The sequence below is a fragment of the Melozone crissalis genome, unplaced genomic scaffold (genome assembly GCF_028551555.1).
Source record: "Melozone crissalis strain CALT ecotype California unplaced genomic scaffold, PUWL_Pcris_2 ptg000029l_1, whole genome shotgun sequence".
In the NCBI taxonomy this organism is placed as follows: domain Eukaryota; kingdom Metazoa; phylum Chordata; class Aves; order Passeriformes; family Passerellidae; genus Melozone; species Melozone crissalis.
In genome coordinates this window covers 13,945,785-13,972,661 of record NW_026535807.1, presented here as the reverse complement: position 1 = coordinate 13,972,661, position 26,877 = coordinate 13,945,785, and the positions used below count along the sequence as shown (strand labels likewise).

General features: G+C 43.0%; 1 protein-coding gene across 1 annotated transcript in view; it reads left to right on the top strand.

Annotated features, from left to right (window-relative positions):
• The window catches only part of FANCD2 (FA complementation group D2), a 34,508-nt gene that overhangs the window by 4,196 nt on the left and 3,435 nt on the right, over positions 1–26,877 (top strand). Inside the window, exons 7-39 of the mRNA XM_054281040.1 lie at positions 386–464; positions 1,140–1,264; positions 2,617–2,704; positions 3,636–3,740; positions 4,419–4,519; positions 5,033–5,141; positions 5,699–5,734; positions 6,168–6,311; positions 6,573–6,707; positions 7,007–7,138; positions 8,267–8,374; positions 10,239–10,348; positions 10,875–10,935; positions 11,622–11,747; positions 12,559–12,632; positions 12,721–12,861; positions 13,816–13,916; positions 14,220–14,335; positions 15,029–15,137; positions 15,619–15,717; positions 16,610–16,719; positions 16,923–17,069; positions 18,173–18,289; positions 19,104–19,232; positions 19,429–19,544; positions 20,825–20,938; positions 21,487–21,614; positions 22,932–23,031; positions 23,749–23,871; positions 24,614–24,707; positions 25,261–25,332; positions 26,134–26,172; positions 26,636–26,710. Of these exons, the coding sequence (XP_054137015.1) occupies positions 386–464; positions 1,140–1,264; positions 2,617–2,704; positions 3,636–3,740; positions 4,419–4,519; positions 5,033–5,141; positions 5,699–5,734; positions 6,168–6,311; positions 6,573–6,707; positions 7,007–7,138; positions 8,267–8,374; positions 10,239–10,348; positions 10,875–10,935; positions 11,622–11,747; positions 12,559–12,632; positions 12,721–12,861; positions 13,816–13,916; positions 14,220–14,335; positions 15,029–15,137; positions 15,619–15,717; positions 16,610–16,719; positions 16,923–17,069; positions 18,173–18,289; positions 19,104–19,232; positions 19,429–19,544; positions 20,825–20,938; positions 21,487–21,614; positions 22,932–23,031; positions 23,749–23,871; positions 24,614–24,707; positions 25,261–25,332; positions 26,134–26,172; positions 26,636–26,710 (3,463 nt within the window). The remainder of the gene's footprint in view (positions 1–385; positions 465–1,139; positions 1,265–2,616; positions 2,705–3,635; positions 3,741–4,418; positions 4,520–5,032; positions 5,142–5,698; positions 5,735–6,167; positions 6,312–6,572; positions 6,708–7,006; positions 7,139–8,266; positions 8,375–10,238; positions 10,349–10,874; positions 10,936–11,621; positions 11,748–12,558; positions 12,633–12,720; positions 12,862–13,815; positions 13,917–14,219; positions 14,336–15,028; positions 15,138–15,618; positions 15,718–16,609; positions 16,720–16,922; positions 17,070–18,172; positions 18,290–19,103; positions 19,233–19,428; positions 19,545–20,824; positions 20,939–21,486; positions 21,615–22,931; positions 23,032–23,748; positions 23,872–24,613; positions 24,708–25,260; positions 25,333–26,133; positions 26,173–26,635; positions 26,711–26,877) is intronic.

Sequence of the window (26,877 nt, the reverse complement as noted above, 5' to 3'; positions counted from 1 at the left end):
TTCCTGCTGCAACTTTTGTTCCAGTGCTGAAATACAGCATACAAATGCTGCACAGAGCTGTAGTCCAAGAAATTGTCTCAGACTGAAATCTTGTTTGAGGAGGGTTTAACATAGACAGTCACAAGGTCTGAACTGTTTTCACCCAAGAATTCTAAAGGATCTTGGATGTAAAAGTGATAAGCTGTTAACTGTGCTGTGAATCCTTTGGGAATCCTGGAAAATGGATGTTGTTACATTTGTCTCCTATCAAACTGTAAGAAGAGTGAAGTTCTTTCTGTGTATTAGTGACCAGTTAAGAATGGGGTTAGTTGTTCTTGCTGCCCAGCAGCAGAGCTCTGGATTCTGTAGGTGTGACTGAGCTGTGTATCCTTTTCTGCTCTTCCAGTGTGGGCACCTTTGGAACAAATTTCCCCCGGCTCATCATCAATCAGTTCAAGTGGCTTGACAGACTCCTTGACAGCCAGGTGGGTGCCAGAGGTGCAATCACACAGATGCTTTTTCCAAACTACTTTTGGAATGCTTCTCAGGTGGGATTAGATTGAATTATTGTGCTGATGAGAACTGATGTTCTTGTATTTACATGCTGAAGGAGAGATTTAATTTTTTCCTGTTTTGCTGTGTTTGCCTTGAGTGACATCTGAACATCTTTTACTGTTTTTCTTTTTTCCTTGCTCTAAGTTTTCTTTTACATAAATTTATATCTGTGCATGTGTATTCACACAGATGACCCTATTTTAAAGCTGTTGGCAGGAAGTTACAGTTCTCTCTTGTTTAATTTTAACAAGGTACTGGATACTTGCAAGTGTGTGGGGGTGAATTCTCTGTTCTTGTTCTGGTAATTCTTTCCTGTCTTTCCCTAAGTCAGTTGGTCTCTGTGGGTTACTCTCTACTGGAGTACTAAACACTGGGAAGCTTGTTGTGTTTCCCAGTTTCCTCTGCTCACCAAGATCATTATATCCTAGCTGTAAAATATCCTTTTTCCACAAAAATCTCTGCTCTGCTTCATGATGTCAGCAGGACAATGACTTAAGGGACAGTTGGCACAAACTCAAGCAGATGTTGCATTGAGGGACCTTAGATGCATAATATTGTTGTGCTGAGAGATTTGTGCATTTCAGCAGTGCTCCTGTTGTCTGCAGGATCTGGTCAGGAAGTTAATGCAGATGGTCAGTGTCTCTCCAGTACCAATCCAGCACGATATTATCACCAGTTTGCCTGAGATCCTGGAGGATTCCCAGCAAAGTGAGGTTGCCAGAGAGCTCAGGTATGGATGATTTGGTTGGGAGGGTTTGTTTTGTTTTGTTTTTTCCCCCTGGCACTTAGCAGAAAAGGACAAGATGCATTAATGCAGGTTGCTCTGGGGCTGACTGAAATATTAGGACAGCACTGTGTTCCTGTTAACTGCAGCATCTGGGGACACCCAGCACTGTCTGAGGACATCCCATTTGTACTGTTGTGCTCCTAAAGAGAGCACAGGCAATCCAGCAAAAGACATTGCATTTAGACAATGCTCCAAAACTGCTTTTATCTAAATTATGATTAAACTCTTGACTACCTGGAGACAGCACAGGTAGCATCCAGTTAAGTACTCGCTACTTCTGCTGGAGAGTCTGTGATCAGTCACTTGGATATTACTGCTGACAGCTTCTGATTTGTCTTGGATTCTGCTGTGGTAAGGATGAACATGGTTTTTATTAATAAAGAAAACCCCAGATCCACAACACAGTAAATGTGTGCATGAAACAGAACTTTCTGGCTGTTTTATATACTTTTCTCAAGCATATTTGCTGATCCAAACAACTGGGGAGCCTAATGCCAAGAGTTACCCTCCCAGGGAGCACTGCCATAGGCTAGTCCTTACATGTGTCTGCTTTAATAATGTATTCATTTTACACAAGAATTTGAGTAGTCTAAGTGTTTCTAATTCTTATTATTGCACAGATCACTTACATTTCTGCTGGAGTTAATCACCTTTTCAAACCTGTGATCACTTGCAGATTATTACTACAAGTAGTGCATCCTATTCCTTGTACCCTCTCAAATTGTGACTTTGTTTTCATTCTCAGTTTATTGCCTCAGCTTCTAGATAAAAAAACTTCACACATTTTCCCTATACTAATCAAACTCCTCAGACTTCTCTTTTCTCTGTTTGTGTGTTTTGAAAGCTGAGATCCAAACAGTATCAGCAGGGCACACTTATTTCCATATTCTCCATAGCCTCTACCTATTTCTGATGCAGAAAGCAACTCATTACTTCTAATGAATTAGGGAGCACAAACACAGTTACCAGGATGCTGCAGATGAGCTGTTTTTCAACTAACAAAATTTAAGTACAACTTCTTACTAGAGAAGGTTTGTAAGAAACTCAGAGGCCAGCCAAGAATGATTACATGAGTTTTGGGAACATCCATGAGGCTGTTAAAGACAGGTGCAGTTCTTACATGAGGAGTAATCATTTTGAGAACAAATTTTCCATAATCCCAGAGGCATATGTGTTCAGTTTCAGAGATTTTTTTTTGCAGCAGCCACAAAAACTACTGGAATCATACAATACACTAAAGATACATTCTTGGTTTTGTTAAGAGGACCCTTTGTTTTCTTTTCCCTGTGTATCAGCTGCCTGCTGAAGCAGGGCAGACGGCTGACAGTGCCAATCCTGGATGCCCTTTCTCGTCTGGATCTTGATGCAGAACTTGTGGCTGAGGTGAGAGCATTTACTGAGCACTTCAGCACACCCCAGCCCCTGCTTAGCAACATGAGAACTTAATTCCCAGTATTTTGCTAAATCTGACTCCTGAAGGCCTTCAAAAGTCCTGAGCTCCTGAAGTTGGAAAGAGGTCAGAAGCTAAAGCTGGTTTTTGAAACATGTATGAGGGATTCAGGAAAGAGCAGAGAGAAGTTTTCTGAATGCCTGCTGTAACAGCCAGGATTTTCAATCCCAGGTGTTTTAGCAAATGCAGAAGCACTTTGTCCTGCTGCAGTAATTGTTTACTGCCTATCTTAAATCTTATTGTCAATATTTCATCTTTTTTAAGTACAGTGACCAGACTAGACTGTTATATTCTAAGGAAAGGCAGATTGGTGATTAAATAATTAAACAGATTTTCTCTGCAGAATGCTGACAAAGGAGAAGAGATGATGATGTACATTGTGCCTTTTGGATATGTTGCATTGCTGCACTTTTTGGAGTTGGGCTTCTTATGGATAAAATAAAATTGGTTCATTTGAGTACATAGTGTTTTACATAGTGCCAAAAGGCTGGTCCTGCATAGCAGGCTGCACATTCTCCATGCTTTTCCCTTTTGAAAGCCAGTTACAAAATGGTGGAGCCAAGCTCTTCCTGCTGAAGACTGGTAAGGGACAGTGGCCACAATAACAGGTTTAGGTTGGACATTTGGAAAAACTAGTTAAGGTCTGCAGCATTGACTTAAATTATCAAAGAAGTGGCAGAGATTGGAGGCTTCCTCCATCCTTCAAGACTCAACAAAGCCAAGGTGAATCTGATCTGGTACTGACAATATTCCTGCTCTGAGCAGAAGGTTGGACTGTAGTCTCCAAGGATTCCTTCCCACTGGCATAACTATGTTTCTGTGAAGTGTTGTCTTCCAGCTGATGCAGTGCTGCTCTCTCCTCAGGTGAGACAGTCTGCCATGACCATTGTGCCTTCTGTAAAACTGGAAGATTTGCCAGTAGTAGTAAAATTCATCCTCCAAAATGTCAAGGCAGCAGATGCAGTAGAGGTACAGTATCTTACAGTATCTTTTTCATAATGAAGTATGTGTTTTCCACACCAATGTGTGTTTTAACAGAGGGAAGTTGCTTCACACACAGAACTGTATGTTTTTAGTGTTTTCAGGTAAAATTTTTATATTGCCAGGGATCAAAGCCAGCCTTGCTGAGCTATCAAACACACTTTGTTTCATATGTTGAGGAAGCCTCAGCCTAAGCCAAAGGAGGTTTGAGATCTGCCCAAACCTTTCAGGGAGGCCCCTGTAAAAAAGTGTGCCTATGGCATGGCAGCCAGTCTGTGCTGGTACACTGCATTTGAACAGCAGTCACATTGGTAAACTTGCATGTCCCAGAGTTCCTGAGGCTGTCATGTATCTTGCTCAGCTGCTAAACAGAATAAATACAGTTCACAGCAATGTAAAGCAGATATGGGTGGGAATTTCACAGAGTAGGTCTTGAAAAACTGTCTTTTGTATGACATAAAGGTGAAGAGAAAAGTTTTGCTGGTTCATTTTCTGAGTTAAAAAAATTAAATTTGGGCATGATTAAATACTTGTGAATCTTTACAAATATATGAGTTTTGATTTGTAATTTTAGGGTTATTATGGGAAATAGTTTTATTTTCCTCAGCTTTTTCTGTTCTTCCCTCATTTGTCACAGTGATTTGTGCATGGGTTTGTGCTTTACAGGTGATTTCTGATCTTCGGAAGAACTTGGATCTGTCCTCGTGTGTTCTGCCCCCGCAGATTCTCAGTTCCCAGAAGAAGATTAAAAGCCAAGTCCAGGCCAGGTACTTAAACAAGTTTACTTGATTCTCCAAGGGTAGGATGAGACAAGATAACTTGAACTGTTCCTCTTCTGGTCTCTCTGGCACAATTGGCTACAAGCATGAGCCTAATTTATCCTGTGGAAAGGCATGGACACCTTTATTCCTTCCTACTTGGTGCTAATGCCATACATGTGTCACTCCTTGCCCAGCCAGCTTCCCCTGCCATTGCTGTAGTTCCTTTTGAGCCATCTGCCTCCATGACTGCATGGGGATAAGCAACTTCATTTATATATATATATATATATATATATATATTGCTACCAGTTTATCTGTTTTAAGTTCCTTCCAGTATGTTTTCTATTGATTCTGCAGCCTCTGGTTCCATCCTCTTGGAAAACTCCCTCTCTTTCCCAGAGCATTCCCTGTGGACAATGGCTGCTTTAAGTTACTGCTGTGACTGCTCAGGCAGTAACTTAATAACTCCTGTGGCAGTATTTACAGGGACTGAGTCTCCTCTTTTCTGATGATTTGCAGTTCTTCCCTGAGCCAAGTAACCACCAGCCAGAACTGTGTGAAGCTACTTTTTGATGTCATCAAGTTAGCTGTGAGATTTCAGAAAGATGTCTCTGAAGCATGGATTAAGGTAAGAGACACACTTCAGTCCTTGTTTCCTTATTTATTTGGGCTCCTTGATTGAGCCTGAGCTTTTCTTGTAATCAAATGTGGTATTAAAAGACAGATGTTAGCCCTTCATTTTACTGATATAGATTTCATTCTACAAGAGAGGAACAATGTATACCATATATTTGGACTGAGCTATGTGAGGCCTTAAGGTGCTAGAAAATGTCCTGCTAGAAATCAGTATCAGCTGGTATTAGGTTAAATTTAATTTTAAATTGCATTTTAGTGTAAACCATGAGGCTGTTTCTTGTCCTCAATATCTCAGTTCCTTTCTCAAGCCTCATGTTATTTGAGAATATCCTTGTTCAAACTCAGTTTTCAGCTATTTTTTTAAATACCTTCTGGATTCTCTGTTGTTGGGAGGATCCAGTTTGCTGACTTTGATGGGTATCCTGCTGTAGAGGAGAGAAATCTGTGAGCAGGGTGTCACAGACTTCTGGTGTCTACCTTTTTTGATTTGGTTTTGGAATATAGAATTGTACTGTAGCCTAACAGCTTGCTTGGTTTTTTCCCTCTCAGGCTATTGAGAACAGCACATCTGTGTCTGACCATAAGGTAATACTGTGTCTGACCATAAGGTAATAGCTCTGCTCTGTAAGTGTCCTCTTGGTTTCTCCAGGGCTTTCTTCTTGGTTGTAGGTTAAGAGATTTTTGTATTTGGACCAGAAACTTGCTGTTGATGTTTCATGGATGGTTTCCAAGTTGTTATACTTGTTCCAAGTATAACAACCATCCTTTTCTTGTAACTCTTGGTTCATCCCTTCCTTCAGGTTCCTCCCTGTCCCTTCTCTTAAGGGACAGAGTTAATTCAGAGTTAATCCTGCTTTAATTGCATACTGTTATACTCATAAGGTTTTATTTAAGTTGTAACTCTTGGGACTTTCTGAGCTCCTTTTTTCTTCTCAGTTTAGACTTCAAGTTTTGACTTGGAGTTATCTGGACTGTTTAATATTTCAGCATAATAAGTGGTTGTTATTTCCTCTAAAAGGTTCTGGATCTGATAGTTTTGCTGCTAATCCATTCTACAAACACCAGGAACAGGAAGCAAACTGAGAAGGTTTTGAGGAGCAAAATCCGGCTGGGCTGCATGCCAGAACAGCTGATGCAGAATGCCTTCCAAAACCACGCAACGGTCAGTCTGATCCTGCTTTGGGACTCTCTCTTTTATCTCTCAAAGATCTTGTCAGATGATGATTTAACCCTCTGCTGCATTATTTATACCTTTCCAGTAATGTTCATGTACTTCTCTTTTATAATTTTTAGTCCAGATCAGTGTCCCAAGGCACATGTCCTGTCTTGTAACTGTCATGTGGTTTTTTGGAGTTGAGTTTTCCTCAGCATTGCATGTGTTGAAAACAGCAACAGTAATCTCCTCTTTCATGGTGTATTTCAGGTTATCAAAGACTTCTTCCCTTCAATCCTAGCCCTTGCTCAGACATTTCTGCACTCAGCACACCCAGCTGTGGTCTCCTTTGGCAGCTGCATGTACAAACAAGCTTTTGCAGCCTTTGACTCCTACTGCCAGCAGGTACTGTGTGATGGATGACAGCTGATTTATGTTTGCACTTTGTTCTAGAGTTTATGTCATGATCCTTTAGGGGACAGGGTTTCAGGCAGTTGGAAGCCTTTGGAGAGAGGTCTGTGCCAAACAGTAAGACAAGAAGAAGATGGGGAACAATCACAGCAAGACTCTGACAGCAAGTGACTTCAAGCACAAAGATTGCTGTCATTATCTGTACTTGATCAACGTAGTCCATATGAGCAGAGCAAGGCAGACATTTTCCTGTTGATATTTCACTGTGGTTCTTTTGGTGGCTTTTTCCTTAGGAGGTTGTGAGTGCTTTGGTGACTCATGTGTGCAGTGGAAGTGAGACAGAGCTGGACATTTCTCTGGATGTGCTCACGGATTTGGTGGTGCTGCACACGTCGCTGCTGATGCGCTATGCCACCTTTGTGAAGGTATCTGCTTTTCTGGGTTTGTACTACATTTTGGGGCCCTTACACTACTGTGCCTCAGATCCAGAATAGACCAGTACTTCTCCAAAATAGAGGTATTGGAAAAACTTGTACCTGTAAAGCTTTTCTGCCTGGAGAAAGGCAGTGGTCAGAAGTGAAAGGTAACTGCTGTCAAAGTGTGAGCTGTATGATAGGACTGAATGATTTTTTGACAGGGGAAATTGAGATAGACAATTCCCTTTAACTGGACAATGCTTAAATTACAGGCATGGAATGGTGCCTGCAATGGAAATGTTGTCTTTATTTACATGAGCTATTTCAAAACTTGGCAAAAACTCGCCCCCTTTGTGGACTGCACATTCTGTCTGTTGAAGGACTGACAGTACTTCAGCCAGTATTTGAATCCTAAGACAAAATTGCTTGCAGAGATGGAAAAAGACATATCCTAAAATTTAAAAGAAGTACTCAGTGGGGATTAAAAATATGGACTACTGAATTCTAAGAGTCACAAGCAGGGTCAGACCTGCCGAGTTGCCTATTTCCTAAAGTAGTAAAAGTAGAGATTGAGGGAAGAGTTAAACAGCAAGGCAAGCATGTAACAGTACTTTCCTTGAACACTCCCCTATCCATGTTGGTTTGTAGCTTAAGGACAGCTTGTGTTTAAGAGCCCTTGAAGAGGGTGGGTGTGGGTATTCCCACACCTCTCTGATATTTTGGTGTGCTCCTGGTGATTTAATTATACATTGTGAGAAAGGTGTATACTTTTTGCTGTTTAGTTGGTTGGTTGTTAAATGAAAAGTACTTGCTTAATTACTTGCTTGTCAAATATTTGAATCCTGTGACCAAACTTGTGATAGAAAACAGACAGCTGCCACTTGTCCTGAGCACTCCCAAAATGCTTATGGTAGCCAAGTTATTCTTTCCATTCAGCCTCTGATAAAATGAAATCCCATAATTAAGGCCAGAGCAATAATCTGACATTTATGTTTGGTTAATTTGAATGTAGCTTTTTCATGCATGTACAAAAAGGGTAAAGTTAATTATTTTCCCTGAGGTTGACAATTAATGTGTTTTTGAGAATATGGAAAGGGATTCTTGATATTCTGAGCTAGTTTGTGGCTTCTCTCCCAGACCATTTTAGACTCTACACAGAAACTGAATCCATGCCAGATCCGGAAGCTTTTCTACATCCTCAGCACTTTAGCATTCAGCCAGAAGCAAGAAGGGAGCTACATTCAGGTGAGCAGAGACACAACAGAAAGTTGTTCAATCTGTGCCTTGGTTCTTCTGCTAGGTTAACTAAATACTGGCATCATCTATGAACAGGGATTGATGTCAGGATAGCCTTGAGTTTAAAATTCTCTTCTCCCCAAGGGTCTGCAAACCAGCTTGTGGCTCTAGACTTTCCACCCTGATATCAAGGGCTTATCACAGTGACTGTGCCTCTCATCTTTCCCAGAAAGGTTCCCTTCTCTTGCACATTTGAGGAAGACAGAGTTGTTAGACATGTTGTAGGAAGGGTGCTGATGGTAGTCCCTAACCTAACCTCCCAGTCAAAGTGGGACTGTCACCAGCATGGTGTCATGTTGATTGTTGCTTTGTCTAGCTGAGCCTTGAAGGCTTGCAGAAGTGTAAATTCAGCAGCCTCCTTGCACAGCTCTGTTCCTCCATCACTTGGAAGCCTTCAGAAAGCACAGTTGAGCTTCTTCCCTGAGATGTTTGTATTGATTCAGCCACTTAAATTCATCACACCAGAGACAACAAAGACTCTCTTGTTAGAAGAGCTGAAGTGCACAGAGCAGAGTATGTGAAGTGGTAGACTCCACACCTCTTGTGCCTCTGGTGTAAACACGAGAAGCTGTCAGACCTGGTCTGTCTAAATCCACTTTCATCTTGCACAGGTTACCTTGTGTGACTCAGCTGCAGCATACAGTGGTGGTACCTTTGTCTGGATTTCTGAATCCTTGAGCAGAGCAGATAAAGAAATAATTCAGAGATATTTATTCCACAACAGAGACACCAGGGTTTAAAATCTTCCCATTCATAAAGTTCAGCTCTAGAAATTAGGACTATTTGTCTTTCTCTGAGTGTCTGTGTAGTTTGTAGCTGTAGGTATGTTTGCACATGCTAACTTGAGCCTATGAAGGAAAACTGTTCTTCCTCTCCTGATTGGTCTATGGCATGTAAAACAGCATGTCTGTAGCCATTTTGTCCTTCCCACTCACCCTGTTAATTGGAGCTCTTTGCTGCCAAAATTCCCAGTTGTGTGGCAGGTTTAGCTCCATTCTGATCTAGTTTCCTCAATGATTTCCCCACCTCCCACCCTGAGTCTTACATGTGACTTGGGAAAATATCCCTGGCAACACACAATGTGACTTTGCAGCCCTGCAGGACCTGCCATCAGGATGTTCTGCCTGTCACCCTCAGAAGTTGTGAAAAGAAGGGGAGGAGTGTCTAGAATTTAGTTTGAGCTGAGAGTTTGTAACTGTGGAGATCCAAGGTTGGCAGTTTGACTCTTATCCTCAGTGATACTGAAGACTCCAGGGGTAGGTCACCAAAGAAATCAGTACCCAAGAGCCAACCTCCTCTCTGCCTTCTCTAAGTGTTCTTCTAAGCTGAAGCCTCTTAGACATGAGGATCTCTGCCGGCAGATTAGGAATTTTTCCTTGCACTGCACAGATTATCTTTGGACCTTCACCAAAAAATGCTCCATCCCTCAGCCTCCTGAAGTTGACAGTGTTTTGAAGTGCAGCTCTGCAGCTGCTCTTTGGGTATGACAGGCTCCAAGACCATCTGTTTTTTAACATACTCTCCTATTAATTATAGTTGAAATCTGGAGCAATTGTGTCTGTGTTGTAGTTCTTTGTAGTAGTTACAGCAAAGTCAAACCTAATCACTTTTAATGCTGCTTACAACCTTACTTGGAGTTGGGACCAGTATTTTCATAATAAATGAAATATCAGAATGTACATTCCTTAAGCAAAAATCCTTGTACACCATCCCTCTGTAGCCCTTGGAGATGACATTAAGTGAAGATGCCAATAGAACTGTGAGTGATGGACACAGGTAGCTCTGTGGTGACATGGTCTGTGTCTCTTTTCAGGATGATATGCACATGGTGATCAGGAAATGGCTCTCCAGCACAGTTCCCAACCACAAACAAATGGGGATTATTGGTGCTGTTTCCATGATAGGCAGTGTGGCATTAAAAAGGTGAGAGAAAATGTAGCAAAGATGAATTGAACATGGCTTTCAGGCCTGGAGTGAAACAAAGACAGGAGAGCATTGCCTTTGAGTTCAGGCACATCTTGGGCAAATCCAGGATCTTAAAACTCTCTTCTGCATACTGTGGTGTTTGGTATTTCAGCCTGTGCAGTTTGATATTTCACCCTGTGCTGCTCACCTGCTGCTGCTCTGAAACGCATCCCAAATTCCTTGTTAATGCCTACTTGTGGATCCCTTGACCACACTGCATGACCTGTTGCTTGGAAAAAAATAGAACACTGGGAGACTGACTACAGATCAGCTTCTGCCTCTAGGCTGAATAACCTGAGGTGTTCTGTGTTTGAGTCCAGAGAAGTCTAAAAGAGAAGTCCCAAACAGCACCAGGTGTTTTCCTAATGTGTTCCAAAGAAATCTTTTTAATGTGTAATTCTCTGATTTCTGGAGAGTGTGTGTGATGGATTTTGCTGTCTCTTGAGTCCTGTGCCACAACAGTAAGGTTATCAATTGCTTCCAGGAGTGAAGGAGATGCTGCTTCACTGGAGAGACCAGAGCTGAACAGTGAGCGTGATGAGCAGGTGAGTGCCAGGAGCAGGGCGGTGTGGGACACAGGGAGGACATGGTCAGCAAGGAGGGGTGACTGGAAATGCAGTCTTAGCTGAAGAACTCTGTGGGTCTGGGAGTTGGCTTTCCTGAGCCTGGGATTTTTGTACATTGACTGCAGAGCCAAGAGTCTATTAAAAATGGTTTTGGAGAAACAAAGGTGCCTGCTGGTGTTGCCTCTGCTACCAGAACAAGCAGCACTGCAGCCATTTAGTGAAAGTCTTCTGTCCAGTTGTTATTTCAAATACAAAGGAAGGAAGCAGGACAATCTGCTTCAGGGAGCCAAGGGTGACCATGGCCATCCTCTCAGCTTTGGTAGCTGTGCCTTTCCTGCCATCCAGACAAAGTAGTTCTGTTCCACAGGTTTGGCCTAGCAGCCTTTTTTCCTTAGTTTCTGTTAAAGAGCCTTCTTCTCTGCTGACAGTCTATTTAAGAGTGATCCTGGGCATACTCTCTTGTTATTTCATGGCAGAGGACACTAAAAGGCCCATGTTCCTTCTTAAGTCTGTGTCTATTCAAGAATATTCACCATGGGTTGTTACTCTAGAGATGAAGCTTTGAATATGCCTCACAATAAATTAATGTGAAAAGGACTGAAGGTAAAAGCTTGAATTTGATCCTTTTACCTTACCCATTTTTGCACTGTTTTCTCTCCTTTCAGCTGTCTACCCTGCTGGACCTTGTGGGCTTCTGCTGTGAGCAAACACCAGAGGTCTTGGCTCTCTACTATGATGAATTTGCCAATTTGATTGAGAAGCAGAAGGGCAATTTGGACTTACAGCTCCTAGTAGGTTGCAAAGCATTTTGAACTTAATCACTTACATGAATTCTTCAGGAAAAATGTTGGTTTTCAAACATTGGCAAGATAGAGTCAATTTGAGGATTTCACGCTAGCTGGGAACTTGTTTTGTTCTGTGAGAGATTGGTCAGATACAAAATCCTCATTCAGCTCTCTTGGCTTTTTTAATTGTGGCTGATTCCTCACTAACAGGAATGTGCTCATATGCTTTAACAGCTTCTTTTTTGTAAAATTTTACATGACAAGGGGAAGCCTTTTAAAGGAAACTAAGTGACATTTCAGAGCATGCTGTTCCTATTCATAGATAAAAATAGAATCTGAAAGAGCTTTAAACTTAGTATAGAAATTGGTTTCTGGGTCACACTGTTAAGACTATCTGATCCCTAAGATCTTGGAAGAGCCACAGTCATTAATTGTAATAAATAAATGGATTTATGGTGATAGGAAGAGGTTTGTGAAAGGCACTGTACACCTCTTTCTTCCTGCTGGGAGCTCCTTTTACATGTGGGCTGCTTTCCTCTTCCAGCCAGCTGCTCTGCCTCTCTGCATCACTCTGGAACCTGTAGTGAAGCCCACATCCAAGGAGCAGGGAAGAAATTGGTTGTGCAATTTTAACTTAGCAATATTTCCTTGCTCTGTCTCTAAAGGCAGCCCTTGGCTCTCCTTGCAGGCCATGGGGCTTCATTACTGTGATGGTTCCAGGATACTTTTGCTTGGCCTTATCTTCTGCATCTTCCACTGTTGCTTTCTTCACTGAGCCTCTTTGCTGACCAAGGTTTCTTCCCTTTCTTTATAACAGGATGAGTTTGGGAAGAGTTTGGTGGAGGATTTTCCCGGTGACTTTGTGGTGGATCTCAGCCCCTCAGTGCATGGGTATGCTAATCACAAATAAAGCATTGGTAGTGTTTCTGTCACTGAGAACTGAAGTCGCCAACAAGATGTTGTCTGTCTTTCCTTGCAGCTCATTCTTGTTCCCAGTGAAGTCCTTGTACAATCTGGATGAAGATCAAAGTCAGGATGCAATTGCCATTAACCTCTTGCCATTGGTGTCACAGAGTGAGCTTGGCAGGGTCACTGCTGGAGCAAATAACCAGAGTAAAAGGTATTTGACCCTTACCTGTGGGATGGCTGCAAAGGTGAAGGAAGGGTTTCCATTTGTGCCCTTCAGGTGCCTGATAAGGAGCTGGTCAGAGAATTTACCAATTTCCAGTGTTCTTCTCCTTCTTTTGATGTTAAACATACTCAGATAGGTTTGGAGGCATAGTCTGGCTGGGAGCTGGCAGTCTGTTCTGGCTTGGGCTGTTTGGGTAATCTTGGGTGTGTCATGGTGACAGACAGTGCTAAACCCACAAACATGCAGCCAAAAATGAAATTCGACTGAAAAATCAGGGTATTGTCTTTGGCAAATGGAACAGGAAGTCTGTAAAATGTAAAAAACTCTTAAGTAAACAGGAGGACACCAAAGTTAAAAGAATCATAAGAGTCATAGACGTGTTAAAGTTATAAAAGGCTCTCTTTTTTTTTATTTTATGCGCATAGTTTGTAATTTGTTGTTATAAGATTTTGTTGAGATTTTAATTGTTCTTTAAAAAATACATGATCATTTTAAAATGAGAGAAAATATAGCTACTTTGCATGTATCTATGGAAAATGTTAATTTTAATCACTCAGAACTGGAGCAGTGGCACACTGAAACATTGAAGGAGGTTCCTCTACTCCTTATAACTGTTGTGCACAATTTCTTACAGTTCCTTCTGAGTTAGTCAACTTTGATTTCCACCAGAAGTAAATCTGACCCCATTTTTTGTTCATTGCAGTCATTTTTCTGCCCTTACATGCTTTTCCAGAAAACTGGTAATCACCAGTTATTCATTTGTGGGAGTTTTTTTCTAACCCACATGGTGCATTTCTGCTCTCTGTTGCTGGGACTTACAAGAAGCAAGATAGAAGGCATAGGCAAGGTAGCCTGGGAAGGACACAGGACATAGTGGAAAAGTAATGGGCATTCTAGAGTTATATAAAACATCAGACCCACTCCATTTCTTGTTTCCCCCAGGGCAGTGTCACCCCTGTGTCTGTCACCCTGTTTCCGGCTGCTGAGGCTCTACACTGCAGAGCAGAACAGTGGGAGCCTGGAGGAGATTGATGCCTTACTAGGTATGGGAAATGCACTTTTTTATAGAGCCTGCCTGCCTGCCTTGCTGCTGTGCCAGATCTGCACAGATTTCCTCCAGCTGCAGGAGGGGTTGTGCATTTTGTGAGGAGGCTGAGATGCTCTGTGCCCACAGAGTGGAAGGGAGGAGGGGAGACAGTTGCTGTGTCTGGGGATGGAGTGGCTGATGGCCTTACTCTGAACAGCCACTGGAATTGGGGCAGGCTGTGGTAAGAGGCTTGGTAAATGCAAAAACCAAAGCATGGGTAGCACACAGTCCAACCTATACTGTTCTTGCTCTGTGCCAGGTTGTCCCCTGTACCTGACTGACCTGGAGGTTGAAGGGAAGCTGGAGTCTCTGTCCAAGCAGGAGCGTGAATTTCTGTGCTCACTCCTGTTCTATGCCCTCAACTGGTTCCGGGAAGTGAGTAGAGCTTTGTCTGCAGCTTCTGGGGTGGAGGGATGAGGGAAGCCCAGGAGGGCAGAGCTTGGTCAGCCAGGAAAGGGGAAAGTGGAGGGGAGGGAATATTGTGGTCTTTTACTGTGGTCTTTGTTACCTAACAGAAAGGCTGTGCTCCACTTTCAGAGAGGCTGTAAATTTTCTCTCTTGGGGTGCTCTGTACTCTCTGTTCTATACCTCTGAAGAGTAAAATGCAGTGCCTTCAAGCAGATTTGGACAATGTATTGGTCAGTGGGATTTTTCCTGCTGCGGTTATTCTGATAACATGAGAAGGGCAGATTTGGTGCAATTCCACATTCCCAGTTCTGCTCTCTTCCCAGGACTGCCTCTTTCCTGGCAGACCTAGGAAGTGCCAAGGGATCTTCAGAGCCACAGGTATCATAGAACCTGACAATGTGCTGTCTGCTACTTCCTCTTGTTCAATTAATATTTCATCAGAGGTGTTGTCTTATTGTTTTTTTTTTAGATTGCACCAATTGTATCCATGTTCTTATGGACTTCTGAAGAGCTTTGTTCATGCAGTGTGAACCTGGTCACCCAGGCCACCTGTGCTGTGTTGTGTATTTATTCAGGACTTGAGAATGTTATTCAGAAAGGAAAAAGTAGCAAAGTGGGTACAAATCTCCCTGATTGAGTGAGCTTGGTTTGTGTCTCTAGGTTGTAAATGCCTTCTGCCAGCAACAGGATGCTGAGATGAAAGGGAAAGTTTTAACTCGATTACAGAACATCACAGAGCTGCAGAATGTGCTGGGAAAATGCTTGGCAGGTGAGTATGAAACATTTGTACATTCTGGGCCTGTACCAGGGGTTGCCTTAGACATCAATGGAGGAAACAAATGGTAACACACACTGCAGTTTTCCAGTTTTAAAAGTTTGTGCATGGGCAGCTATAATTTTCAATTTGTCCAAATCCAAACTGCTCTTCTTAATCACTTCCTCAGTGAAGAGCACACAAATTACACATTCTAGAGTCACAAGCACACAAACTTTAGCAGGTCCCCCAAGTACTGACACACCTTGTCCATCTCCCAGTAGCCTGCCCAGATCCCAGGCAGTCTGATCTGCTCCACTGCTCCCTACTCACTGCTATTCCAGCTCACTGCTCACTAGCAGGTAAATTCTTACACTTACCTCACCACTCCAACTTTCACCAGGACAGTGAAATACTTCCTTTAGACATGTATCTGGCCTGTATGTTGTCATTCAGGAGTTGAATTAACCCAATTTCTACATTTTGGCTCTTTCAGCAACCCCTGGCTATGTCCCACCACCAGCTACTTTTGACTCTGAGGCCCCGGAGGCTGCACCATCCACTAATGCTGCTGGTCCAGCCAGGAAAAGAGGTGGTAAAGAAAATGTAAAATGTTTAAGCAAACAGATGTGATGGGGGTTGGCTAGCAGATTGCACTTGTGTGTGCCTAAAGCACTAAATTTTTGGCAAAGTCTGTCTAGCTGGGAATTTTACCTCATCAACTCCTGTTGCAGCTGAAGTGGAGATGGAAAAATAACCTATACCAAATAGGTGTTGGATAGTCTGTCTCCTTGGGAGAGCTGCTGCATTTAACAGTGAAAATCCAGGGCTTTCATTGATTGCTTTCACATGCCAAAGTACTTTCTGCTTCTGCAGCAGCAAGTTCTGCCTTTGATGGGTTTGTGGCATCATCTGGTACTGAATCTGTGGCTTGTGCTGCCTTGTAAACCCCTGAGCTTTAGGTTGTACCTTAACAATGTCCTGGGAACCTTGTCATGGCTCTGCTGCACAAGGAAATCTTTCCTTCATCCTTTCCTGTTGCTAGCTCCCACAGAGAAGACACAGAACTTGCCTCTCAGTTTTCAAAGTCAATCCGATTTTCTTTGTTCTTCCTGTCTCTAGTTCTGTTTAGATTAGACTTATTTCTAGTTTAGATTAGCATTTCCTGGGAACATGTCTGCCTTAAGCCAAAGTGGACAAAAATTCACATTCCATTCAATGAGAACAACTGAAGGAGGCCACAGATGAGAATGCCTTTCCCTCCTGTGCCAAACCCATTGTGCAGGGTCTGGGCCTGTTATGTAGGAGCATTTGGAGGCAGAAGGAAAGTTTTGACAAGAGGAGAATCCATCACTTTAGATACTGTATTTTGAAGGAGCACTTGATCTATGGACCTGTGCTCCATACTTTCTTAGTGCTGATTCATGTGCTCCTAGTGCTGAGCACAGTGTGCAGCCTTTGAGTCTGAAGTTGCTTTTGTGTTTAAGGAAGGAAAAAGAAGGCTGATGGCAGCAAAGCTGGCTCTGCAGATCGTTCTCAAGCAGAAGACAGTTCTGAGGGAATCCAGCCTGATACTGAGCTCTCTGAGCTGGACAAGGTAGGTGTGCAGCCCTGGGCACTGCAAGGAAGCCAAAACAGGGAAGATGCTGTGGAAGCAAAAACAAAAGCTTTGAGAAAGGGGTTGTTCATTCCAAAGTTAATCACAGTCAGTGGTTCAGTTCTGCTTTCTGGCACCTGCCTCCCATCTTAATTTTGTAAATTATCCCTGCAGTGCCCATTCTCCTGCAATTTCCTTTTCAGAGTGCTGCTGACAGAGAGGCGGGAAATCCTCTGGCCCAGCTGCAGAGCTACCGCCCGTACTTCCGAGAGCTGGACCTCGAGGTGTTCACTGTGCTGCACTGTGGGCTGCTCACAAAGTCTGTGCTGGACACGGAGATGCACACAGAGGTGAGTGGAGCAGCCTGAAGCCCACACTGATGAGGCTTTGTGGAATGGCCTCTCTCAGGGACCTTGGCCCTTCCTGTTCCACTGAAGTGCACAACAGGCTGGTGCTAAGATGTGTTGGCCCAGGGCTGTGAGCTGGGGACCAGGAGAGCATTTGGCCCCAAGTACTTCAAGGCACTGAGAAAAAGAGGACTTTTCCTGAGAAGAACAGACATGTCATATAGTAATGTTAATAACAAACTAATATAAATATTGCATAAAAGGTGAAAGATACTGTACAACATGTATAGACCTAATGGAAAGAAAGGGGCTTTAATATTGAGCACAGGGTGGTAAATACACTAAGTATTGCCTGTCAAAAAGAATCTATGACATAAAGTAAAGCCTGTATTGCAAAAACTCAAATGTCTCAAGGCATGAGGAAATCATGAACAGCAGAAATGTTGGACTGGAGTCATGGAGGTGCTCTCAGTGAGCAGGGTGCTGTGCATCATCTGGGAGCTTGTGAAAACTGCATTGCTATGGCTGTGGAAAATAGATGTGCTTAATTTTGCTAATACCCTCTTTGTAGGCAGGCTGACTCCATCTGGAGTCTCCTTTTGTCAGTAAATGCATGAAATGGGAAAAGGCCATGGCAGTCTGGAGCACAGCCTGGTCTGTCCCTGCAGACAGCTGTCTCTGTGCATGCAGGTCACAGGCCAGCTGGAAGACTGCTTGACAAGTCTCTTGGGCTATGTGGCATTATTTCAAAATACTTCTTGCCTGTTACTCAGTTGGTGAATTCTGTGACTCTCTGGGCTTAAACCTCTTTTTATCTTTAGGAGCTTATTACAATGTCAATGTATATAAATCTGTTCTTTCTCAGTTTTTAAGTTGTACTGACATTGCCTCAGCTGTTTAGAGCATCAGGATGGCTTCATGCTTTGAGTTACCAGAGCCAATGCCCCATCCCTGCTATGGGGGAGCATAAAACCAAGCATCTACCAAATAGGTCCCTCCTGAGGTTAACCTAGTCCAGGAATCATGACAGGAAACAGGGTAAACTTGAGCTTCAAGGCACTACAGTTACATCTGGGTCCTGGAACTGACTGTTCTTTTAATTGCAGGCTCGTGAAGTTGTGCAGCTGGGGCCTGCTGAGCTTTGCTTCCTTCTGGATGACCTGTGCTGGAAGCTGGAACATGTGCTGCCCTCGGGCTCCACAAGGAGGGTGCCCTTTCCAAAGGCAAGAGCAGCAGCAGGCTGTGGGTCCTGGGCTGAGGCAGAGCACATCAGGGGCTTCCAGGCTTTTCCTGAGGAATATTTTTCAGAATTACTTCACTTATTAGTTAAATGGAAGTGTGACACCCAGCTGTGTGCCAGAGCAGCACTTGCTCTTTCAAAATTCTTGTGTACACTGCTCTTGCTGAAGTGTTTGCAGCATCTGGTTCTCTGCATGTCTCAGGAAAGGGTATTTAACTGAGGCAGTCTTGTAGCCTCAAAACTCAAGTGACCTTTTCCTAGCCCTCCCTGGGGACACTGGCTGTGCTGCTCAAATTTAGTCAGGCCAGATGGCAGAAGCCGCTGCATCCATGTTTCTGCATTAGAAACCCCTCTGAATGTAGGGACTCCTTCCTGATGCCTTCAGGAGGAAAGTAAATGCATGTCCCACTGCATTAAACTGAGAAATGCACTGCAATTGGCTGGGCTTTTCATGGTCATTGTTCTTTTTCTTTGTCTTTCTACCTATCTTAATTCCCACATGCAGAGACTGTCTTCTCTTGGTGTTTGAGTAAAGTGTTGGATTGTCTCATCCAACCTAAGTTATTCTATAAGAGAGCTGTGTGTCAGATCAGTTTTATCCTTTTAGTCAAACGTTATCTTTTTGTGTGAGTTGGTGGTGCTGGTTCAGCAGAAGCCAACTTTCCTGCCCTGTGACCCCTCCTGACCCTGTATGGCATGAGGGATTGCACTGCTTGGCAGCAGTCTGAGATGTAACAGTTGAAATTATTCTCAAGAGAGGCTAATGAAGCAACTTTTATCTTTTGGGTTTGCTACAGGAAAGAGGAAATAAGGATATTGGCTTTTCCCATCTGTGTCAGAGATCTCCCAAGGAAGTTGCCATGTGTGTGGTTGATCTACTCAAGCCATTGTGTAAGCACATGGAGAACATGCATAACTACTTCCAGGTTAGTGGACAGCAATTTTGACCAAAACACCCCTAAAGTTTTGTCTGCTGTAAAGATACTTTTAATTTTGTTTGGGGGAAAAAGAGTCACTTTGTTTTCTTCAGTTTTTTTCAACATGGAATTTATGGAAATGGATTCATGTGCCATTATCTTTATTTGCAATAGTGTTTAATGGATTATTTGATTTGTATTAAAGGCAACTGTACAAAATCAGGGTGCAGAAGGTGAACCAGGAGAGAACATCCAGGAGCACCAGCTGATGTCCTCCTGCTACCAACTGCTCTTACTGACTTTTCGCTCCTTATTTGCTTGGTGAGTTTAAAATAAAAGTCCATAGTTGTACCCATTTATTGCTGCTTCTTCTTGTTTCTTTTCTTTAAAGTGTTTGCACCCTGCCAAAGGCCTGTCAGCCATGAAAAACAACCCACTGCAGTGGGTGGAGGCTTCTAAGCACTTCTTAGTTAAGCCAGGCTTCATTGCCTGATTCTGAGCAGTGCTCAAGCTGTAGGTGATGAAGCACTGACTGGGTAGAATTCCATCTGGCTTTTGGGTCACGGTCAGCATAAGGGGCATACTGGCACACCTAGCTGAGCAACTTCCAGTCTGCCTAGGAATCTTGTATTTTCTTACCCATCCTTTCCCATTTCCTTCCCCTCATCCTTTGCTAAATTGTCACTGCCTGAATCTGAGTGATGGAAGAATTTCTTTTGCCAATGAGAAAGGATGAATGTGTATTTCACTGGCAAAAAGCCAATGCTGTTGATGCATTCAAGCTGGATTCATAAATATCCAATTCAGAAATGCTTCTGCAGCCTGCAGACTTCTTCATAGTGTGAATGTTGGTTGTTCCTGAGTTCACCTCTTTTGTAAATCAGAGAACCTGGTCAGTTTTGTACCAGACATTCCAAGATCAGTTTTGCTGTCCAGTGTAAAATCTGTTTTGCTGCAGGTCAGACAGCCTTATATATTGGGGTGAGCTGCCAGCCACTAAAATTCAACAACCAAATTACAGCTCTTTTTACATTTGTTTAGTCAAGGCCTCTTACATTACCAATGTAAGAGGTACAGGTGCACTTGATCATTAGCATTATCAAGTCTATCTGTTCAATCTATAGAACTGGCATGTGGATGTATTTGATTATGTCTAGCATACATATATCCTCACAAACACTGGGAAATAGAGAAATAATGAAGATCTCTGGAGTTCCCCCCCTGTTAGACTCCTACCAGCTGCTCAGGAGGTGACCACCCATGGTCACTGCATTTGCAGAGCCACTGTCATTATACATCCTGTGGTTTAGGTCTGCATAGGATTGGTTTAGTATATATGGACCTCCACTTCTGGGAAATGGCCTCTCCTCACCAAGCTAGATCTGCAGTCTAACTGAAAAATTGATATTGTTTGTGCTCAATGCTTTCCATTGTCATCGATTTTTCAATTTTTTGTGTCCCTTTATAACTCTCATATTGCAGGACTTATCTTGAGTATCCAGCTTCTCTATTTTTCACCTTGCCAAATAGGCTTGGATATGCATTTGCATCTGATATCTCTTCTGTTCTGATGATGAACTGGATTTTTTTTTCCCCCTCAGGAATGGTTTTTCTCAGCATGAAAATACTGACTTGCTGAGGTCAGCTCTCCAGGTGCTTGCAGACAGACTAAAGCCAGGAGAGACAGAATTTCTTCTTCTTGAGGAACTGATAAGGTAGAATCTGTATTTCACAATGTTTGAAATGAAGAAATTTCAGGGATTTTTCTCTGTTTTGTGTGGGCATTATGGGCAAATGTGTGTTTGGGAGCTCTTGTAGAGACTACACTCACTTCAAACAGAGCTTTGTGTTTAATTGATGGCAGTGTAGTCAAACTTTGTTAAAGGAGTAAAAATTGTAAAATATGCATGAATCTGCATCTCATTTGTTTGTATGCTATTGAGACAAGGATATTAGTAGATTCACAGAAGGAGTGGCTATGTTCTAGAGATTTAAAATGCTTACAGGTACACTAGGCAAGAGCAATATATGAAGCTGTTGCTAGATTGAGTGGCTGGGGCTTGAGAGAATTTTTCAGTGATTGAACTCCTATGTATTACTGGCTGATCACTCCTTCTTTAGAAGGGCACTGCCAGAGACAAAACACTGGGATGTGGAGACCTTGGATCTGAGATAGTCTAATGCTTCCTTTTTATTTGTGTGTGTCTGAGACATTACCCTGTCTGCACTTTTTTTTACCTTTATGCTTTCCTCTCATCCCCAGTGAGAGTTTTCAGTACCTCCTGAATTTCCAGCAGAGTGTTCCCAGCTTCCACTGTGCCTATATCCTCACTCAGCTCCTGATTGCCATTGCTGAGAAACCCATGTCTGGCTGGAAGAGGGAGAAAATGGGTAATGTGTGAAGAGTCACTCATCTCAGATGAGTTTTTGTGTGGTCTTTGCCTTTTCAGGGAGAGATTTCCCTTTCACATCCTGGTAATCTTACTGGGTAAACAGTCCTAGCCATTAATAAAGGGAACAGCAGGAAATATATGGGACACTCTTTGGTGTGTGTTCTGCTGTGCCTCAGTCACATGCACACAGGCAGACTCAGCTCTCTCAGCTGGTGTTTTTAAAAATCAGAGCTTCATAACTTACAGGAGTTCTAAGCATGAGCCTGCTGCTCAGTGTTGGTACCAGTTTAATCACTGGTTATGGAGGTGAGTGATCACAGACCTGATCTGATGTAACTTCTTACTCTAAGTACAGATGTCTGCGACAGCTTGTTTCCAAAATTTATTGAAATGAGCTGCAAATACAGCTGCAAATACTCCAGGGCAGAGAGAGGAAAACCTGTAAATTCTTAACCCCATGCAACAAATGTTTTCAGTTAAGAAAGCTTCTCTCATAGATTAGGACCCATTACATAAGATAAATAGCAGATAAAAGATAGACATGGTTGCAGGGAATATACAAGAAAACTACTTGATCTCCACTTCAGCACTGAAATAGAGACTCCAGACACTTGCCTCCCCCAGCCATTCCTTGTCATACTAAGACACCTGTAGAATTTGTCCTTCTCCAATCCCCATAGCCACACAGAATTGTAACTTCCCTCCTTAAAGACAATTTTGCAATTTAAACAGTCCCACATTGGGAGAATGACTGAGTGTGGCAGGCAATAACCTATTTTAACTAATTATTTCCTGGTTTTAAACATTTCTGCAAGAGACAGGCAGGTTTGTTAGCAGTTTTGATTTCAGAAATCTGTAGATTTTAAACTTGTCTGTTCACATTTATTATTATAGTGCTGTGGCCAAAAGGCCAAGTCACTTGTTATTGGAACTCTATTTCTAGAGATGGATACCCTAAGGGTTGCACATGGCCTAATTAAAAACAAATAGATGGCACACTGTAGGAGCTGCCAAACAAATAAGGTTTAACTTAAGTTTGTCAGAAGTGGCCAGAGGTGGATGATGGTTCTGATGTGAGCAGGTGTTCCAGACCAGGAACATGCTGGATGTGCAAATACTTTGTTATCATGATAAATGTCCTTGTGGCCTTGCAGCTTTTTAGGGAAAATGCATTCTGACTTAGAAAGGTCAGGCACATGAGGGGCAGTGATATTGTGATCTTTCAAAAATCATTTGAATATGCAGATTTTATATGGAAGAAGGATTTTTTTTACTAATATTTTTCTTTCACTAAGTTGTCCCTTATGTTTCCCAGCTTCTCTAGCAAAGCAGTTCCTCTGCCAGTCCTGGGTGAAGCCCAGTGGGGACCGAGAGAAGGGCAGCCAGTTCAACAGTGCCCTGCACACCCTGCTCTGGTAAGGCTCAAACCATTCCCTTAGGCCTGCCAAGACACTCTATTTCTTTAGTGATTACTGTTGCTACACAGGAATGGCCCCTCTGAATCACAAGCCTCATGCTTGCACAGCTTGGCCTAAGGCCCTGTTTCTGTACTGTTTCTAAAGCTCAGTTTCTTTCATGGTTTGAAGCATGAGGTCCAGCTGAGCACCTTTCCTCATCAGGTCCTCTGTCACTTGGGTCAGGAAGTTCTCATCATTGGCCTCCAGGAGACTCCTGGATTGCTTATGCCCTGCTGGGCTGTCCTTCCAGCAGGTGTCACAGGGGTTAGTTTGCCATGAGGATCATGGGGGTACTCCTGGCTGTCTGTAGAAGGCTTTGTTGGCTTGTTCCTGATCCAGGTTGCCCATAGCAGACACCCATTTCAGTGTCACCCATACTGATTGGGTGTTCTCTCTCAGAAAGGGCAATTCCATCTCATCCTCTTCCCAGCCTGTCCTTCCTGAATACTAAAATGGGGGAATGCTGAATCCATGTATGTTTCAGATCATGTTAGCTTTTAATGACACCACTGTGACAGTTCTAAGTAGTGCTTTGGGTTTCCTGCATGTGATTGCTTTTGGCAGGGAAGAGTTTGACAGTTTTGGGCCACATGTTTCAGGTAGGGCAGTGTTCAAGGCCTTGTTGTGTCATTCTGTGAGGTATCTACTGATCAGCTGTGTTGGTTTTGGATTTAGTGTCTACCTGGAGCACACAGATAACATCCTGAAAGCCATAGAGGAAATCTCCAGTGTTGGTGTTGCTGAACTGATGAACTCTCCCAAAGATGCATGTTCTTCTACTTATCCTACCCTAAGCAGGTAATTGTAGCAATAGAAACTTTGAATTCCATGATATACATAATGATAATTTCTGCTTTTAAATATATAGTTTGTGGCCTATTGTGATTTCATGTTGGTACTGTGGTGGCTACTCTGGACACTCATAAACATTGTTTTAGCACTTTGCAACAGGTAGCATGGGGTAGCTTTATGCCAAAGTGGAATGTCCTGTGCTTAACATGATGCTGAGTTTATTGCTGTGAGCCATTTTAACTGGAGAATGAACTGCTCTCTGTCATCGGTGTTGTCTCTGTGGTATAAAGCACTCCAAAAGTCAGCCCCAGAGGCCTGGGGTGGCTGTAGGCAATCTGGGCAGATATTCAGTGTGCAAAAACACTCAGGTGCTTCTGCCCCAGCATGGGAATTTGGAAGCAGGGATGAAGAAAGTTCCTGCACTCTGAAACTTCCAAAATCATCTTATGCTGAGAGCTGCAGTCCTTCCACTGTGCACCCCTAGAGCTACAAGGAAGTGGTGGTGTCTAAGTGTCATTCACACTGAGGAAGCGCTAGTGACTTCCCAGGATTCTCCATCTGTCTGAGCAATACCTGTTTTTTGGGCTGGGCTATACCTCTTTATGAGTCCTAGGGCCAATCTTCTGTGATTTCCTACTGAGAAGGATGCCCAGCTGGGCAACCTTTGACTTTTCTGCATCATTCTGGTGACAAACAGCCTATCAAAATGCTCAGAGATAACTTGCAGTTTTTTTCATTTTCTCCATAGGCAGACATTCCCAGTTTTCTTCAGAGTAATGATGGCTCAGCTGGAGAGTTCAGTGAAAAGCATCCCAGCTGGGAAACCATCAGACTCAAGTGAGGTAGGAATATCAATACACTGGACTCTGTAAGGGGAAGAAAACCTAGGTTAAACTGGACAGTACAATAAAGATGTATAAACTGGAAAGGAATTTACTTCTGAACTTTGTCTAGGAAATGCAGTCAGACACCTTCCTTCATCAGTGTATATTGACATTGATACGCAGGGTAACAAATATGTAGCATCTTTTTTTCCTGGTTTGCACCATGTCAAAAATCTAGTAAATCCAGCAGAAGCTGCAACCAGAAAATAGGCATTAATCAGCAAAATACTTAACTGTGCAGTTGATCTGCACACCTGTGTGGGAGGACAACAACTTTTTGCAACCAAGAGCTGCTCTGAGAGCAAGCAAGTTAACTCCTAGCACTTAAAGCCACTGATCAGGCTGGAATTGCCATGGAGTGTTTCTGCTGTGATAAATATGCTTGGGGTGAAGGTTTGTTCCTTTGTCTTCAACAACAACAGTGCTTTGGGTACAGCAAATGCTGAAAGTACATCCAGCCAAGTGAGAGGAAATGCAGCCTCCTGGGTTCTTGTCCCCTTGCATCCCATAGGTGCAGCTGGAGAAGCTGCTGCGCTGGAACATCGCTGTGCGCAACTTCCACATCCTCGTTAACTTGGTCAAGGTGAGCTTCTGGCTGGTTTTCTGCCTCTGCCCCCAAATTCTCAGTGAGGCCTGGTGTTCCCAGGCTCAGGAGCACTGGGGAAAAACAAAGTGTGACTGACTAGTGGAACAATCTGGAGCTAGCCATTACAAAGCCAGTTATAATCTGTGCCCTGTCCCACTGGATGAAATATCCCCTTCTGGTTCATCCAGTGTCTCTTGAGTGTGATGCTGTTTGGGCCAGAAGGTGACAGGTACAGCTCCACTTCTCTCCTTGCTTAGGTTGATCATTGCTGTTAATTTTGACATATCTGAAGTGATAATTGGCAAGCCCAGGTTTTTCTATACAGCAGCATTCACTGGAACCCTACCTGTGTTCCAGATGCCTTTGGAGAGCATAAAGGGTAGAGCTGGACCATTTAGTTCAGTTTTGCCTATAGTTCAGTTTAGTCCATAGCAGCACCAGGGTTACCTTCACATTATTTTGCCCATCTCAGTTTTGCTTTGTCTGCTATGTGATTATTTGCCCATCAGCTGGGCTTGGGTCTCTCGAGTCCCAGACTGTTAAGAACTCGTTGAGATAATTTTGTGCCATCTGCAAAAGGTGCACCTTAGATCACTGAAGAGCAATCCTGCCAAGGGCTTCCAGCTGAGAGCCACCACAGTTCATGTGCTTATGTGGTGTTCCTGCTGAATGAGAGAATCCTTGAGAATGGATGTGCTTTAGAGCAGGGTTCACACATTCACAGGGGTGTGCTGTGCTTACATGGTTTTCCTTAGACTTGTGGACTGATCTGACTCTTTTTTCCTCTTGTCCAAGTAGGTATTTGACAGCAGGCCTGTACTCAGCATCTGCCTGAAGGTAAGCAAAAGTTCAAGATAACTGAAGAGAGCAGTTTAAGTACCAGCTTTCTTGACTCATTGCCTCTAGTGTAGTAGAGTGGGTACTGGGTTCTCAGGAAGAAGCACATACTGTATTCCATACACCTTGCTATACATACATATGTATAGTGATTCTAACATTTGCATTTAGTTCAGTATCATTCTCAGATGCCTGGTGGATAAAACCAGGGATGTGTACAATGATGAGACCTGGTCCTTCTTGCCTCTCTTTGCAGGGATTTAAGTGGGACCCTTTACTGATCCTGTATATTCCAGTACTGCACATATGTACAGTACATATTCACATGAATATAATCTTTTTCTAAGCAAGAACAGTCTCTAGGGTACTTGGAAGATTGTATTATTATCTCATCTGACTTTGTGATGGTTCTTTGAGAAGGAGTTTCAATTTGCTTGCTGACATATTTATCTCTGTTTTACAGTATGGCCGCCTCTTTGTGGAAGCATTTCTGAAGCTGGCCATGCCCCTCCTGGACCACAGCTTTAAAAAGCACACGGTAATCCTGGGGACAGAATGGCTGCAGCCAGCTGGGAATCATGACTGATACTGCCTCCATACACACATCTCACCTCTACCCCATAACCCTTTGAAAGCACTGCTAGGACTAAGGCTGTTCAATATTATTGTTTCCCTGTGGAAAAGTCCTTTGAGAGTGATTTGCTG